This window comes from Larimichthys crocea, unplaced genomic scaffold (genome assembly GCF_000972845.2).
Source record: "Larimichthys crocea isolate SSNF unplaced genomic scaffold, L_crocea_2.0 scaffold268, whole genome shotgun sequence".
NCBI lineage: Eukaryota > Metazoa > Chordata > Actinopteri > Sciaenidae > Larimichthys > Larimichthys crocea.
The window spans coordinates 700609-717500 of NW_020853535.1; the positions used below are offsets into that span (position 1 = coordinate 700609).

At 44.7% G+C, this 16892-nt stretch overlaps 1 protein-coding gene across 2 annotated transcripts; it reads right to left on the reverse strand.

The window, feature by feature from the left end:
- Positions 1–440: 440 nt before the first annotated feature.
- On the reverse strand, positions 441–16461 carry scaf11 (SR-related CTD-associated factor 11). Of its 2 annotated transcripts, none has more exons than XM_019265622.2 (15): positions 16247–16461; positions 12357–12402; positions 12126–12271; positions 11841–11924; positions 11418–11497; positions 11238–11317; positions 11112–11149; positions 10955–11025; positions 9417–9542; positions 7940–8040; positions 5406–7649; positions 3520–3839; positions 3248–3412; positions 3033–3152; positions 441–2677 (listed from the first exon to the last, which is right to left on the reverse strand). In XM_019265622.2, the coding sequence occupies exons 2-15, from the start codon at positions 12373–12375 to the stop codon at positions 2582–2584; spliced, it is 3690 nt and encodes a 1229-aa protein (XP_019121167.2). In that variant the 5' UTR covers positions 12376–12402; positions 16247–16461; the 3' UTR covers positions 441–2581. The 2 variants fall into 2 exon arrangements, with proteins under 2 accessions (XP_019121167.2, XP_010733835.3); XM_010735533.3 differs by having other exon boundaries at positions 10955–11028.
- Between the last annotated feature and the right edge of the window lie 431 nt (positions 16462–16892).

Here is a 16892-nt window from a genome sequence, read left to right on the forward strand (position 1 = left end):
GGTTAGAACTATTCTCCAAATGCAGACTCCAGCCACTGCTGTGACAATTGAAGATGGAGCTTGAAGTTTTCATCTGGGATCACTTACTTTTTCTCTTGACAACGCTGCTCCCTAGTGGTTAACAGAGGCCACTCCACAGCTGGAAACCAGTTCATGAACCTTTTTATCTCATGTAGGTTAAATATTTATATGATGCTGATCATTAGGATTGTCAGCCTGATAAAAGATTTTAATTAGCGTTTAATACAAATTGATACAATTTTTTACAGTCAAGCCTGTAACTAAGTTCAAAATTTTGTTAATGACTCCGTAAAGATGACAGAGGTTTCTCAACACAAGGTCATTGAAGTAGCAGTTCTGGAGCTTTTGATGATATACTGATCATATAAAGAAGTGTGTGTGTGCGATAGATCATCACAAACTTGTTCTCAGTCTCTCACTTTCAGCAACTCAACCACGTTTATTTCTCTGGTGCTCAAAGGTCCTGCACAACCGTGCCGGAACTCACTTATTAGATTTCCTTTGAGGGCTATGTGGGCAAGTGCAGACAATAGTTGACTGACATCTCACAAATTCTCATGTCTGATTATTTGGGCAGTTTTAATTACACCTTTATCGTAGGCCTTTCTCACATTTGGACTTGTAAGAGTAGAGAAAGTAAAAGGTGTCTAATATCAACAACAGCTCCGCTCTATTGAAGTGTTCCAGGAAGCCGAGGCGTGAAGGTGAGCCAACATGCACACCACCAGGACCAGCAACAAGGAATTCATTTCATTTCTTAAAATTATATGTGATGTGTCAAAATGTCTTCAGTTAAAAAGGGCCAATTATTTGTCTGAGTGAGTCTGGTGACATAAATCCCAGTGAAGCGTCACCCACTGTCGACCTGATGTCTAATTAGCCAGATGATTTGAAAACAGCAGTCTGCGGTCTGTGAGTCAGAGACAAGAATACATCCATCAGTGAATGTTTTTTTTTTTTGAAGATGTATTGACTGAAAGCAGTAGTCACTGACATTTCATGCTTTGTAGCGAGTTTCAGGTCATTGTTTCGCTCTGTTCTACAACTTCTCTCATGGCTTCCATACCATCTTTTTTGACTGCAGGAGTAAAGTAACAGTTTTCAGCAAACAAAAAACAAAGCACTGTAGAAACATGATTTACACCACTTGCTCGGCATCAGTTTGTGACTAGCTGATGGACATAGTGGAGCATTTGGCAGCTTAAGAGCCAGATATTTCCCTCAGGAGTTGGTAGAGACCAAAAATAGAGTTTGAAGGACAGTGTATATTGGGCTCATCGGGTGGTCAGAAACACAACTCCAAATGAATGAGAATAACGCTCCGTGATTGCTGGATGTGTAAATACGCAAGTTCATTATATCAACTTAAAGGATATGTCAGCGTTATGTTCACAACTTGTTTTGCTGCCCCACAAGTGGCCAAAAAAAACCAAACATTTTATTGTGCAGGACAGTGGTTCTCAACCTCTGCGAGTCATTCCACACTGCTGCCACCATGTTATTTTATTGTTCACAACCATTTGGTGACACCTGGAAATTCTTGTGACCGAGTTGATAAGCAGTGTACTACAACAGTGTGCCACCCTCCTGTAGAGCCACTTAATGTACACTTGATGTCTTTCCTTGCAAAATGAAGGGTTGAAACAAAAACATCACAAACTGACACATTGTTTCGAAGGTCATTTTTAGGAAGCGTAGAGCAGAAACACAACAGCAACAAAGATGGAGACAAACACTTCCATCTTTCAAAGCGTTCCCTTCCTTCATGTGAAGCCTCTGACAAACACACGGAACAGATCAGGAAGCAGCTAATTTATTTCACTACTCTCTGGATACTTGCAACGTTCATGTTCACCCATTGACATTTATTACACATTCAGGCAGGGGATGGGGTTCATTTTGACTTAATCGGACCCCCCGGGACCTGTGCCTTACATAACGCACTTCCTGCTGATTGGCCGTCCCACTTAGCGCCCCCTGAACCAATCAGGGCCCTAATTACAATCACACTCATCAGATTCCAGCCCGTCATTGGGCCACAGAGATTAATAAAGGCAATGCACTGTTTTTTTAAACTAGGCTTTCATCTGAAATATTATATAATATTTTAAAAAAAAGAACATTGACAATATTCAATTAATAAGCTATGCGATCAGGATGCCATATAGGAGAAATACATCGTACCAGCAGGCACCCTGGGAGAGGCTCTCCACTACATGAGCTGTTGGCGTTCACTGAGCGTTGCATCTTTAGTATCAACTGTCCAAACCACCCACCCCCCCACCCCGCACTACCCTGCTGTCCTTACAGTAGTTCCCAAGTCACGTGATCTATGCAAAATAAAGGGCTCTTGCATTACAATTTCTGATTGGGTAATTCTTTATCTAACAAAATATGAAAATCTATAGAAAAAAATCTTCATTCAATAAAAGGTAGAAAAGAAAATGTTGGCTCTCCGTTGTCTTTCAGTTTGGAGGCCAAATTCCAGCTAGAGGAAATTGCACTTGAGCAGCTGAATGGGTCTGTGAGGGCATCGCCATGCCAGCAGCAGGGTGGGAGTTCATTTCTTGCGGGCGTGCTTGTATTTGTCCACGTAGGCCTTCACCAGGTTGGCCACCTTACTGGAGTTCACCTCGCCACTCTTGCTGTGACACACCTGAGGGGGAAAAAAAACAACAACACAGCAAGGGTCAAACATATTTACGCTTTGACAGCTTTATCATTTAGCATCTTTTAGCTGAGATCATGCATGTAGCTAGATTTTAAAAAGACCCACCCAATGATTTTCTGTCACTTATTGGTGGCCAGGTCACCCATGTACAAGTCTGATGGAAACAGCCAGCCAAAGATCTGGTTTGTGAAGCTAATGTTGGCTAGCTACAGCTGATATCTTTTGTCATTTCAGCCAACGACATCAACCGCCAGTGGCTAGAAACTCTTTTGTTCCGCCAAATCTGCCACCCTTGTTAACGTTTGCTACACAAGAACAGAACGTAGTGACAAATATTTACCTTCTCTACCGCTTTACGGACAATCTCCTTGTACTCCTCCTTTGTGATTTCCTTCCTTTGGTAAAAAGGTTTGATGGCTGTCTTCACTTCATTTATAGCTTTCTCTTGGATCTGTTGCTTCTAAAGCAGAAAGAAGACGTTGGATTGCTTGTTTGACAGAGAAACAAAACACTGTTGATGATGGAGTGACGGGCAGAATGCTGGCAGCAGGTTACCTTTTCTTTTTTGGAGCTGTCAGCTTGAGCCCTGTTATGATGGCTGGGCTGAGTCGTCGAGGATGGCAGCACCTGACTGGGTGCCAGCTGGCCCTGGGTTGCCACAGCTTTGATTGGGGTGGGAAGAAGGGCGGGTTTCCCATAACCCACCATTGTATTCGCCATCTAACACGCCATAGAAAGAGAACATTTTGCTTAAGAACTTGAGTCTGGAATTTCATCCCATCACATTATGAGCACGAAACCCTGTCTACATCCATAATATACAATACCTGTGTCGCGTAGCCATCAGGCTGAGCTGCTGCTGTCTGGCTGCCTTGGTGCATGGGTGGAGGGGGTGGGGGAGGCGGCGGGAGGCCCTGAGCACCAACAGCGGGTACCTGAAGCAGTGGTACGGCAGGGTGAAGATGCACGGGGACCTGAGGAGGCATGGCGTATGGTGCCGCAGGCTGCAAGCTGACTGGCAGGGGACCTCGAGGGCCCTGCATGGGGTAGTGATGGTGAAGAACATTCAGAGGAGGGATCACGTTCATCACAGGAACAGGAGCGTTGCCCGGGACTGCCTGGGGAGCAGGCTCACTTTTAGTGGCATCTGTGGAAAAAACAAAGAAATGCAATTAAGACCAGGAAGAGTTAATTTTGACATGTTATAATTCAAGGTCAAAATATCCATAATGTAATGCTGACGTATTGAAAATGAGATTGTTGATGTCTGAAATGGGAAGGTTACATTTCTACAACTCAATCCTTTTTCAACATGTAGAGAGATTCAACTATAGATATCCATAATTAAAATCCCCAAATTTAAATCCACCAAAGTCTATTTGCACACTCTTTGCATTCGCTCAGTCAGCTTTATGAGTTCGTCACCTGGAAAGGTTTTTAAATGTCGAAAGTTATTAGTAGAATCTCTTCCCTTCTTAATGTTTCTGACACCATCAGTGGTGTTGTTCATAGCTAGTGTCAGCATACATTAAATGGTTATGCTGTTAAACTACTGTAAAATTAATTAAGGGTAAATCAATCCAGAAAGTTTCAGGAACTTTAAATGCATCATCATGTGTAGTCACAATCAAATGGTAGGATACTGGCTCTCATGAGGAAAGGAAGACCATGAGTTACCATGAGTTCCTTACAGTTACCAGGCTCAGAAATTGACCAGTGGGACTTAGATTAGTGGGACTTCTAATTAGAGCCCACATAAATACTTCAGAGTTCAAGTTGCAGACACATCTCAACATCAACTGTTCAGAGAGACTATGTGAATCAGGCCTTCGTGGTCGAATTCCTGAAACCACGACTGACCAATGAGACGATGAAAACTGATTGGACCAAGAAACACAGAATAGACATTAGACCAGTGGAAACATGGACTTTGGTCTCGAAGAGTCAAATTTGAGATTTTTGGTTCCACTCGGCATGTCTTTGTAAGACGCAGAAAAGGTGAACAGATAGTATCCGCATGTGTGATTCCCACCATGAAGCTTGGAGGAGTAGGTATGATGGTGCCGGGGTGCTTTGTTGGTGACACTGTTGGCAATTTGTTAAAAATTCAAGGCAAATGTAATAAACATGGCTATCATGGCATTCTGTACTAAGCATCTGGTTTGCGCTGAGTGGGACCATCCAACAGGATAATGGCCCCCAAACCTCCAGACTATGTAAGGGCTATTTAACCAGTGATGGAGTGCTGAATTTGATGATCTGACTTTCACAATCATCTGACCTAAACCCAACTGAGATGATTTGGGATGAGTTGGAAAGAAAAAAGCAGCCAACAAGTGCTCAGCATATATGGGAACCTCTTCAAGACTGGAAACCATTCCAGGTGACTACCACATGACACTGACTGGGAGAATGCCAAGAGCGTGCAAAGCTGTCATCAACGCAAAATGTGGCTACTTTGAAGACTCTAAAATATGAATTTTGCCTTATTTACACTTTTGTTAACCACATAATTACATGTTTATCTTTAATGTAGAAAAAAGAAGCCCAAACCATTGACTGGTACTCCAATTTCTACATGTAAAAATATATATTGTAAGAAATTATTTACCATATATGTATAATTGAAATTAAAGTAATGTTTTGGAGTGGTGATAAATAACTGTAGCCTGGCTATCAACGGTTTGTGGGCAACACTGAGGTGGGTTTCTACCTGCTGCCGCTGCTGCTGGCTGCTCCTCCTCTGATCGGTTCCAGCCTCCAGGTCCTCCTCTCTCCCTCTTGGAGTAATAATCTTGAACGTCTGCGGGTAGTGTCCTCCTAACAGCCCAGCTGGATGCTGATGACCAGCCTGACCGGTCAAGCATAGAGTCTCCTTGATCCGACTCTTTCCTCCGGCCACCGCCTCGGTTTTCATTGAAGCGGCTATACGCGTCATTCCCTGAATTGTTGCCTGTACCTGAGAAGTTGTTTCTGGGCTGCCAGCGGTTTTCGGTTGTTTCCTCCTGCTGGCTGTAGAAGCTACGGTTGCCGCCACCTCGCCCAGCACCCCGGCCACGTTCAAACCCTCCACGCCCACCCCGCCCTCGTGGCTCTCCTCTGTTCCCGCGGTCTTCCCAGCGTGAACCACCACTAGAGTCCCGATTCCTGCTCTCAGCGTCGCTACGACTCTTTTCTGTAACCCAATCGGGATTATCCGACCAGCCCTGGCGGTCGGGGGAACCCTCTGTAGGCACACCGTTTTCAAAGCGGCCAGCGCCTCCCTGATACCTCCGTCCCTCACCTCCAGATCCACTACCCTGCCCAGACCTCCAGCCACCACGACGCTCCTTCCTTTGGGGCGACTGCTCTCTGGAGGGTGGCCGATCCACACTGGGTGCTCGTCTGTAGGACCTTGTTCTAGACCGTGACCGGGACCGGGACCTGGAATGGGACCGGGACCGGGACCTAGAGCGACTCCTGGATCTACGCCTCCTCCTTTCACGACTACGCTCCCTCCTAGAATAGTCTCTCTCACCTTCCCGGTCCCTGTCTCTTTCTCTGCTGCGAGCTCGGGATGAGCGGCTTGAGGGCGGGCTGCCGTCACGTTCTCTCGACCGCGAGCGTGAGCGCCTGGATGATTCTCGCTTGGAGTCCCTCTTAGGTGACCAGGTAGAGGTTGGGGAGTGGAAACGAGTGCGCCGCTGTCTGCCATTCTTCCTCTCTTGGCTCCTCTCTCTCTCCCCTTGGTCCTTGCGGCTCTCATCCTTGGCAGCTTGGCTTGCAGGAGGTTCTGCAGCAGCCGGGGAAGCGCTCTCCTTTGGTAGTTCAAAAGTAGGATCACTACCATGCTCACTGATGGGTGAACTGCAGTCCATGGCGACAACTTCGGTGTCATCCTTGAATGTACTGTCATCCTTGGGTCCTTCCCCAGAGCTGTCAACTACTGAGGGCTCTTCTGATCCAACCTTTTCTGTATCAGCGCCTTCAGAAGCTTTTGATTCTGGGACAGTTGAATCATCCTCTGACTCTCCGGCAGAGGGGGAAGGTGGTTGTGGAGAATTCTCACACGATTCAGCCTTCACTTCCTTTGAAGATTCTTCATTGTTGAATTCTTCTGACTCTGCACAAACCTCCATGTTATCATCCTGCTCATCACAGTGTGGAGACATCGCGTTCTCCAGCCGAGCATCCTGAGAGTCAGAGGGTGACGGTGAAGTCCTTTTCTCAGAGTCCTTTTCTTCAGAGGAAACGGGGCTCGCTGGCTCTTCGTCCTCCCTTCTCTCCTCACCCTCAGAGCATGAACCGGGACTGTTAGGAGCTGAGTCTGAGGGACAGGACATGTCATTGTCTCCCTCATCTGGTTTCTGTTCATGTTCATTAGATTGTTCCTGAGTCTCGTCGCAGTCCTGTCCCACATTGTTAGTCAAAGGTTCAGCACCTCCTTGGTCATCAGCACAGTTGAAACCATCCTGGTCTTCATTGAGGCTCCCTTCAGCATCAGATTGTGGCTGCTCTGAGTTGTTGAAATTCTGCTCCTGATCAGTTTTCTCTTCTTCCTCCTCCTCCTTCTCGTCTTCCTCCTCCTTCTCCACATTGTCATCCCCATCACCCTCTTCCTCCTCTTCACTTGCTGCTGGGCTGATAACTTCAGGAGATTTTTTTTTTCTTGTCGGGGCTTTCCGTTTCCCACTGGCCTTTCGGTTTGTCACCTGTTTGCCCTTCCTCTTGGCTGGTGCCTGAGAAGCCCTGCCTGGTTTGGCAGACTGGCCGGTGGACGAGTCAGAGTCTGACGAATTTGACTGTGGTGGTGATGGGTCAGACGCGGGAGCCTCTTCCTGGGTTTTACTGTGGCGTCCAGATCGCCTGGCTGGTACAGACTCGGCCTCTTTGGTGGGAGCTTTGGAGGTTGAAGCTCGACCGCCTCTTTTCTCTCCTCCTTTGGGACATGTGATGGCGCAGACAACACCTTGAAACACTGTGGAAAAGAAACAATATGAGCAAGGCCCAACTGCATTTACAGATACAGCCAGCAACTTCTTTAAAATCTTAAAGAGCAGCTACCAATCATTTGAAAATGGATCAAGCAATCTAGCATTTTCTGGGTTTCACTGTTTGTTATTGCCATTTATACTGCCAAGAAAAAGCAGACATAACAGAGCATGAACTGTATTTGAACCCTTCACAAAAAACAAACAAACAAAAAAAAAAAACATTCATACTTGAATAATGAATTTGATTTGTTTATTTTCACATGATGAAACTCACCAAAATGACCGGGGCCAAACAGTGAAGTGGAGGTAAAGGGAGGTGAACAGTGACCAAATGGAAACGGGCTGCGGTTCCAACCAGTGGGATGGAAACTTTGCCTGGAAAACCAAGACGACAAAATGGTCAGCTCAAAGATATCACTTATATTATATTTCTGTTCTCTCAGTGACTGAATTACTGATACCACATATTCTTTACATTACAATGTCTTCATCATTTAAGAACAGAGTTTTAGCTTTGTTAAACTAAAGCTGAACTGGACAGTGGTGAGTAGAGCTGGCCTTACTGTACTGATGTGTAAAAAAGACAGTTTCAGTGTACGAATTATATCATAGCATAAAGTTAACCAACACATACCATATAGATGAGCACAATCAGTGAAGACATCAAATCAAAATCATGTATGAAGCCTGTCCAAACTAACCTTTTGAGTTAAAATGAGCGAAGTTCATGCTGCCACACCTCAATGAGCAGCTTTCATGGTGGCATAATAGAGTACTTTTACACATGATCCATAATGATGAAGATGGATAAAGATAAAAATGCATGGCAAAAATAACTATGTTCTCAGGGGAAAACATGTTTGTTCCTCTCTGTAGTCCACACCCTGCAGTCAGTACCCTGACTACCATAGTTTTCAGAGGGCACTTGGAGCACAGCGCTCCTGTCTGCATTCACAGTAACCACAGGGGAGCGCCTGGTCAGACAGTATGAAGTCATGCATTTTCTTGTATAAAACCACAAATATGTGCAATCCAAATGTGAGATTTTCATCAAAAAACTACAATACAAACACTGATATATAAAGCTGCATTTAGAAACTGCTTGTCATGTGAACTGAAACACTGCATGTGTTAGCTGCAGTTAATAAATGCAGATCTATTTTGGTCGGAACCAGAGCATTAGGCCTGGATTATACTTTCTGCGTTTGCGAGAGTCTACTGGGGTCCATGTGACACACCCTCGTCATCTCTTGAGTCTACACATAGAAAATGAGCGTACACCCACCTACCTCCACTTTGTTGTGACCACTGCAACAGGCTACGGAATACATCTGCACGTGTGCAACGTGTCTTTCATCACAGCTGTAGCAGAATTATAATCTAGACTTTAAAGTTCCTGTGACTTAAGCTCAGGATGACTAACCTGTCTACGCTTTGCTCTGGAGGACAGAGCTGAATGCGAGCAACAAAACCCAAAAGCCTTGACATTTTTCTGCTAATGCTCTAACTCGTATTCAAATGAATAAACTGTGTGTATGAACTATACACACACACACACACACACACACACACACACACACACACATACATATATATTACATCTCCGTGACCCTTTTTTAAATTTTTATTCCACTTAATTGGTTCGACTCTTTTCTTAATTTGTTTGGTGTGAACACGGCCCTGGAAGTGTAAACAACAACAACAGCGACGGCAAACAAAACGATATCGGTGCTCGGTTGGGATTTCATTACCTTGAGGTGCCGTTAGCAGGGATGGGAGCAGCGGGAGAAAGCCACGGACAATCTTGCGCCTGGGGTTTGCACTGTTTGAACACGGTGTCATATGGTATGTCCTCTGAAACCAAAATAGGTTCTGCACTGCAGGAGGATGAAAACAAGATAAGGAGTTATTTATGAAGTACTGCGACGAAGGAACGATCAATATACGACAAGATGGGGCTGAGTGTTACAGACAGAATCAAATATCACAATATTTCATAGCCAAAGCCTGAATTATGGATCCTTATCAGACACGTGTCGGGTTTTCTCCGCATGGTACAGCTTGGCTCTTTGTGTGGTTGTTGGTGGCTGTTAATATATCAAAATCCGACCACATAGAACACAAACTGGACATGTGTTTTAAATAGCCATGAAACAGCCTCCATTTAACCAGCAATAAATCTCTTGAGCTGACAGAGCCGCCAGCAGCCGGCAGGAGAGACACTCCATGCTGCATTTGCAGCAGAGTCCTGAAGTCCTGCCACAGAGTGCTGCTTGCTAGTTTATTCAGGCTACGTTTACACGTAGCCGGGTATGTTGAGAAACAAATATTTCCCTCCCTCCGTTTTCCAAAATAACATCGTGCACATAGCATCGTTTTCAAAAAAGTCAACCCGCATAAATACGCCATCGAGCGCCGTCATAACTACGCCAAGCCTGTGGGTGGCAGTGTAGGAAGAAGGCGAATCCTCTGCAAGCCAATCAGAATTATGCTTCCATGAGCATCGTCATAGCAACAAGTAAACATTGGTCGCACTTTTGGCGCATCCGCTGCCTAAAACTCTGTTTATCTCAATTTACACGCAAACGCAAAACCGGAGTTTTCCAGAATCTCCACTCTCGCCGGAGTTTTTAGAAAGATTCGTTTTCAGAGGCGAATTCACCGTTTGCGTGTAAAAGATAGGTACAAACAAAGGGAAATGTCTCCGTTTTTAAAAATACCTGTGTACGTGTAAACAGGGCCTCAAACTATTTATCTTCTTGCTGTGACAAACATCATCTTCAATATCCTCCATTGTTCACATTGAAGATGGTGTTGTCCCTATGGCGGTTAGCTAAGATTCCTGCCCATTTTGAGGGATTCTGCAGAGGTTAGTGAATTCATGAAGAGGTGTGATGGGTAAGTAGAGCCGAGCTGGACCATGCAGGGAAAATACAGCTTTACACGTTAGCTGTTCTAATTATACAAATCTTACATCCATCCTAAACAAGATACTACAGATTTTACACTACAAGAAATAAATGATTAAATATGTAACCTGTAATGAGGTGTCCGGATTTAAACTGATTATTTAAAGTCATTTGCCTTGCACACCAGCAGAGGGCTTTCTTAAAGGGCCCTGACAGATTACTCTGTTAACTAGGTTACTGGAATTCTCTTTACTCATTTGTGTTTGTAGCCCAGTATCACACAGCGTGCCTCGAAGGGCTGAACGTATAATAAGAAACAATGAGCATCGTTACCAAAACACACACAAAGGAAGTAAATCATCACTGCTGCAGGGACTTACATGTCCTGAGTCGACGTCGTCGTTACTGAGACACAAGGAGACGGTGACCACGTGCAGCACTCCGTTCCTCTCTGCTGGAGAAAAGCCATCGAACACGGGTCAGACTAACCACTGGAGAACATTCAATTAACAATGAAAAGGAACAAATGAAACACACCTTTTTTCTGCTCAGCGCTGAGGGGTCGTCGTCGTTACCTGGAAGAGACATGTGCTGTTAGACGTTGCTGACAAAATGTGATTGGCTGCCGCACATTTCCTGCAGGAAGAAGAACTTTTAACGTACATTTCCTCACAAGTCCTTTTGTTTTGGCGTCTGCTGTCCGCTCCACCTTTTGCCGCCTCGATCTTCTCGCAGGCGTACTTCTGAAAATAAAACACCTGAATTATTCTCAAACCGTCACGCAGATTCAAGATACACCTTGACCCTGATGAAAAACACTGACTTTATGATCGTCACACTCACTTCAGACAGACTTTTTGTTCGGGGTTTCTACAGCAGCAACTCTCGGCTTCAGGCTGAGTTGCCCTTTTCCTCACAGGAACCTTAAAACAATGACAGGAGCACATTTCAGTTGGCTGACACAAAGGTCAGCCGAGGCTTTGCGTGACTGACGGCTGAAGAAACTGAAGCAAACAAACTTTGACTGGTTGCTGTAGCTTTCAAGTCAAGGACAGACTGTGCTGCGTTGCAGTTATGTTGCATCAGAGCCACATTTAAGCAAATAAACTAGACTTCTGCCGGTTCACTTTAAACTGTCCAAAGTGTAGTGACAGCATGCAGACACGTCATTCAGCTTCTTTGAGTTTCACTGTGTCGGATTACAAGAACAACAGCAGTGAATGGCGCCGTCTGAAAGACAATGACACTGGCAGAATCAGGACTGACCTGCACACAGCTCAGATTCCCGTCCCATCTGTAAACATTAGTGAAAGGTCTTCTGTCCACCGGGCAGGACGGAGCCATCTGCAACTGGAGAGGAGATTCAACAAACGTCATCAACATGCTGACGTGAAAGGATTCAAAGATACTAAATGCTTCACAGACACCCACACGAGTTTACATAAACAGTTTGCAGCCATTCAGATTATGCTCTTACAGTCAAATTGGCCCCACACCAATTTACTACATCTGATATCATTTTACAACTACGTGGCACGCATTGGGAATCACCTCTGCCCACGTGAGGAGGCATCTGAGGCAGAAGACGTGACAGCAGCTGTCAGGCATGGCGAGCTCGCCTCCGGCCAGAACGCCGAGGCAGATGGGACACTTCTCCGCCTCCTCAGCATCCGTCCCGTCAGGCGGGCCTTGGCCACCTAAACGCACAGGAGAGGAAACACTTTCAGATCTACAGTGTGGAAAACACGAAACCTCGTCGTTGCTGTTGTTGTGTAGTCTCACCACTTCCAGCTCCAGTCATGTCCGCCCCGGGCTGTCCTGATCACCACTACAACACAGAAGAGAAGGAGAGAGGATGGAGATGAAGGTGGTGTTCTTGCAAATGAGAGTGCACTGTGTCATGTACTTTGCTTAGCCCACAGGGAAGTTAACCTAACATGTCGTTATTACAGCACAGACATGAAAGAAACTACTGGAACATCAGTGTTATTAGATTTCCATGCGGGCTAATGCTCGGTGATGTTTACACTGTCTCCACTATGAACTGTGGAGTCACAGAGCATGACGTGTGATTGATATTCCATTTTGGATGATGTGAGCGTGTTTGTTCGGTATGAGCTTTGTCTGTTAATGATGTGCATGTTTGTCTCACTTCATCTGCCCAGTCGGTCACTCCCTGATAGTATCTCCAAGAAAATATTAAAACAACTCGGGCACCAAACACGAAGTTCGAGTCACAAAATGAAATATTATTGACAAGCGTGAAATGAATGAATGTCTTCCACGACTTGGCAAAAGAAACAACACAGTCATCTCAGGGAGATTTTTTTCAAAACGACAGCGTATTCGTATGGACAGGGCCTCTGTCTTTTTTTAAAGTATTTCAAAAGAAAATTACAAATTCTCACTAGGGAGGCAACGATTACACTAGGGAAAATAATAATAATAATAATAATAATAATAATAATAATCTGTTGAGTTAGATTTTTATGCTGGTTAAAAGTAAAATTGGCATGCTGATTCCAAAATTGCAGTCAGTTTTTTCTAGCACGTCACGTCACGTCACTCCACAGCTTACCCTCCAGATAAGCAAAATTCCACTGGTTAGCTGTAGTAAGACTTGCCAGCTGATTATGATTGGACTCATCTACAGCTACGTGGCAACCTGACTCCTTTTGCTATATTGTGGTAGATTCACCATTCCAAGTCAGAGGGCAAACATCAGTGCATTTGTCAAAAAAGCATACTTTAAAGTAAAACTCTGTGATCAAGACAAGCCATGGGCCCCTCACAAAGTGTGCAAGCAGTGTGCCAAAGGAACATGAGAAAAGTTGGCATTTGGTATCCCCATGGTTTGGCGAGAGCAAAAAGATCATTGCATAGACTGTTACTTTTGATATGTGAAAACAAGCACGTATCTGTTAAGTACAGTTTTTTCCTGATTTTTTAAGAAAACAGGGATCCTATAGTTCAAAAACTTGACGTGATAGAGAAAAACTGAGATCAGTTTTGGATTCCGCACCTAAAAATTAGTTAAAAACAGCTGTCAGACCTAACTCAACAAAAATTGTCTTCCCCAGTGTAATAGATTCTGATGGTTTCACCATCATAAATTTTGTTTGTTTTTCTTGCAGTTTTAGTAAAAAAAAAACGAAAAAAGGAAATTGGGAACATCTCTACTGCAGGTGTTATGGAGGGAATTTTGGTGAGCATTAAATGGTGCAGTGCACCTTTTGCTGTTTTGTTGACGTCGGTTGACACTGGCACTGAAAACACAACGCTTAACTCACTCACAGAAACTTTTACGGTTGTTTCTCAGTGAAATTAGTTAACTGCTGCAGCCCAAACAGTCCCCCCGTTCAAATGAATGGGAAAAATCTATGTTTTTACCTCATGAGGATTGGGTAATGTCCAGCAAAACCTAACCTCAGGGCAGCTGAAAAATGAATGGATGGTAGTGATAAATTATCTAGCTCTAATACTCAAAAGTTTCTACAAATCCATCTTTCAATCCAACAATTTCTACATCGCAGAAATGACTTTCAGCTCCAGTCAACCCAAATCTTACAAGCTCACTTGTCACTGATAATAAATGGAGCTTGAAGCTGTAGTGCGTGTTCAGGCAGAAAGGGAATTTTTCACCTTGGACCATCTGTTGAACTGTTTGTGTTAATCGCCTCAAACAGCCAGCGCTCCAACCCTACATCACCTGTGAGCGAGCTAGCTGATGTGGCGGGGTGCTAGTGTTTGGCTTTAGCCTCTGACTGAACTCAGAACTCAGCACAAATTCTGCTTCTGTTACTTCCCCACAGATTTCTTTCTGCTCTGGTCTCTGTGCATATATCAAGTACACTCATAGAGCGCTGGGATAAGCTGAAACACTTTTAACTCATAAACAGGTTTGTGCCACCTCTGGACACTGCTCCATCTATTGACATCACAGGACTCATACATATGGGTGGTCTGCCAGCAGTCAATATTTTATACCAATATTGTGGATTTTCTTGTCTTGTCAGCACAGACCTGCTTTATAAACCTTTATCCAGTCATGGGGCACAAAAACTGGCGTGTCACTAATATTAGCCGCATGTACGAATCCACACGTGACTCGACACTGCTACCTTTAGTCAATAGTGCAGCTGAAGACAGACAGGAAATGGAGGAGGGGGTGACATGCAGGAAGAGCTGCAGGCGGGAATCGAACACGAGCCACTGCGGTGAGAACTCAGCCCGATATGTGGGGCACCTCCTAAAGAAAATAAATTGAAAATAAATTGAAAAAAAAAGACAGAGGTACCACATGGAAACCACAACAACTGTGATTGGTTTGTGTGAGTCTGTGAGAGTGCTGGTGGAGAAATCTTCTCACCGAGTCACACACACACGTAGCAGAGACCTCCAAAGCTCGACAGCGATAATAAATCTACTGATGGATGGACTTTTTTAATATGAACACATAAACATATCTGTTAACTTGTGTTTCGCTTCAGTGAATCAAACTATTTATAGGGTTGGAAAAGAAGCTCGTGGATAAACTGATGCTGACAAGTTTCTAAAATGGACCAGACGGATAATATTTCTATGCCGATACAATAGATCTGCGCTGAGTCATATCAGGACAGTAATGTTGGTGATTCAACTATTAACTGACAAATATATTCACTGGTGTATCCATGGATACAGTTAGCCGCACGCCTAAAATTAAACTTTCAAACGTTCTTACGCTCAAGTGAGAGTGAAATACTTGTCCCCATTTCATATTCTGACTCACTTTGTTTGGCAACAGTGACAGACAGACAGACAGACAGACAGAGGCCTAAATCCAATGAAAACATCCAGTGACACGCTGATGATCAGCTGATGTCTGAACACTGTTTTTCGGGCTTTAACTTCAGCATCCAGACTTCAGAGTCACGGTGCACAAACCGGACTACAAGCAGGCCAGGACGAGCTCTGTGGCCGGCTGACAGTGAGCAGGAAGGCAGCCTGTGGTAGGTTTAAAGCCTCTGATATCTGATCCACGATCAGCCTTGGCTTCATTATGACGATCTAAAGATGATCCAGAAGAATTGTCCTGTTTCAAATCAGACTCATATCAAAGATTTAAACGACTTAAACACTTAGAATAAACCAACACAGTCCACTAGTCTCTAAGCCTTGTGCCTCAACTGTCATGTCCAGATTTAACACTGCAAACTAAACGCTAGCCAAATCTCTATTAAACGCCGTGATTGATGCGGCTAACTAAACAGCAGCTGCGCTGACAGACAGACAGGCAGACACTTGTGAAAAGCTGGCTGCTGTTATGAACCAGCACGCCACGGCACGGCACGGCCTGGCTCCTCAAGACCCTAAAAATAAGCAGCAACTTGATCAACCAGTGCCAACACGACGGCAACAACACGGCTGTTGTTGGGTTAGCCGCGCCGCTAACCGCTAGCTAAAAACACTGCTAACCGAGAGCTAGCTCGCTGTCGTTAGCTCTGGCAGCATACGCGGCTAAACAGAGTCTAATATTAGCCGAGATGATTGCACTGAAGGTCACAAGTTAGCTCGCTGGCTTTAGCAGAGAGCTAACTAGCTGCTCCGAACAACAGCACCTGCTTACGTCGCTTTTAGCCCCGCTAGCCAGTTAGCTCTAGTTAGCCAGCGGCTAATGTGTCGCTACTCACCTCTGAGCGCTGCTGCGGCCGCTTCGCACCTACTCAACTGTTTTTAGGGTCCAAAGTCGCGCTGCGAAATGCTGACGAAGCTGGCGCACAATCCGAGAGTTGTTTTGGGCTAAAAAACGGAGCTGTGCTTTCTGAAAGTCTCAGCCACATGTCTCGCGGTCTGGCTTTGAGAGTCGGTGCAGCTGACGCCCCCTGCTGGAGCCGCCGAGCGCCGCAGGGGGCCAGGAGTGGATTTATCCATCTGCTGGCGTTTACATTTACAAAGAGCAGCAACAGGTGGGAAAGTAAGCAACAGCTGTACACACACTCCACGTCCTGTGAGCCATGTGCATGGAAGTGACATGCTCTGCTTGTTTTCTCCTATATTTGATCGTTTAGTTGACAAAATAAGCTAAACTAATACTCTTTTTTTAAGTGATCATGAATAGATGTATTCATCAAAATCAAGTCTTAAACATCATATCTATAAGGGTTTAGGGAACTGCACATCAGCAAGTGGAGTAGGGGCGGTTGAACAGACAGGAAGTCACAATCCACCTCAACTTTAATATCAATGTGAGAGATTCACATTTAAATCTGTCCGGTCAAGTAAAGTTAAGATAAGACAAGAAAGAATTTAATGATGAAATTCACTTGTCGATAAGAA

Excerpts from the sequence above, each read along its gene's own strand:
- scaf11 (XM_010735533.3), bottom strand. Across the intron at positions 7,650-7,939 it reads GTTTGGCCCCGGTCATTTTG|TGTTTCAAGGTGTTGTCTGC; the intron begins GTGAGTTTCATC and ends TCTTTTCCACAG. Across the intron at positions 2,678-3,032 it reads TCCGTAAAGCGGTAGAGAAG|GTGTGTCACAGCAAGAGTGG; the intron begins GTAAATATTTGT and ends TTTCCCCCTCAG.